This window comes from Saprolegnia diclina (assembly GCF_000281045.1).
Source record: "Saprolegnia diclina VS20 unplaced genomic scaffold supercont1.103, whole genome shotgun sequence".
NCBI classification, from domain to species: domain Eukaryota; phylum Oomycota; class Saprolegniomycetes; order Saprolegniales; family Saprolegniaceae; genus Saprolegnia; species Saprolegnia diclina.
This window is the reverse complement of record NW_008246170.1, coordinates 82584-83461: the sequence shown is the minus strand read 5'-3', so window position 1 is coordinate 83461 and position 878 is coordinate 82584. Positions and strand designations below refer to the sequence as shown.

The 878-nt window shown below is 55.6% G+C and overlaps 1 protein-coding gene across 1 annotated transcript; it reads left to right on the top strand.

Moving 5' to 3' along the window:
- Positions 1 to 572: 572 nt before the first annotated feature.
- Positions 573 to 826, top strand: SDRG_15821 (hypothetical protein; the record flags this gene model as incomplete). Its single annotated transcript, XM_008622004.1, has 2 exons — positions 573 to 760; positions 807 to 826. Exons 1-2 carry the CDS (start codon positions 580 to 582, stop codon positions 824 to 826), a joined length of 201 nt encoding a protein of 66 aa, XP_008620226.1. The 5' UTR covers positions 573 to 579.
- Between the last annotated feature and the right edge of the window lie 52 nt (positions 827 to 878).

Sequence of the window (878 nt, the reverse complement as noted above, 5' to 3'; positions counted from 1 at the left end):
CCAAACGAAGTGCACGGCGTCCTTACGCAGCTTATGCCGCTGCTGCAACAACAGTGCGGTGTCGCGATCCAAGCCCAACGCACCGACCGCGTCCTCTACAACTCAGATCTCAGTTTGCGCGCGCAGACAACGGCAGATACAAGTACATGACTATCCAAATAGCCACCGTTCAACCCCCCATGACGGTAGCAAGAATGTGCAGCTACACAGCGCAGGTCACGAGACCCCACGTTCATAGCAAAAATTGTCAAAAGTAGAGAATTACACTCAACCCAAGTACCGCTTTATTCTGCGAAACCTTCCTACAACGTGAACGTCAACTACCCCAAATCGTTGATCACTACGATGTTGATGGCGTCTCGCTCGAGCACCAATTGAATCTGAATCTCAAGCCTGTCGTTCGATCTCGTATCCAAACGAGGTGAACCGTCTACGCAATCTCGAACAACATGACTACTGTTCTCTATCTTTCAACTATTCATCGAATTCGATGGTTCTTCCAAGCGTCCTCGTGGTCCTCTTGCCGCAGTCCCATGTATTCACTTTCATTTTTGCCTCGCGCTTCACACCTCCACCAACATGCAGTTCCGCTACCTCGCCTTCTTCCTCGCGACCGCTTCAGCGATGGCGTCCGAGCACCACCACCACCGCCACCACCGCCACCACCACGCTGAAGAGTCCTGCACCAACGTCAGCGTCGAAGGCGACAGCACGTACTGCATCCGCGGTCCCATCTGCTCGGGCTCGACCAACGGCGGCGGTGCGTGCCCCAAGAAGGGCGACACGGCCGTTGCCAACTGCGTCAGCAACATCCCGAGCTACGTGAGCGCCGGCGTGTGCAAGGCCAAGCGCGACGCGGTCTGCACCAAGCTCAAGAC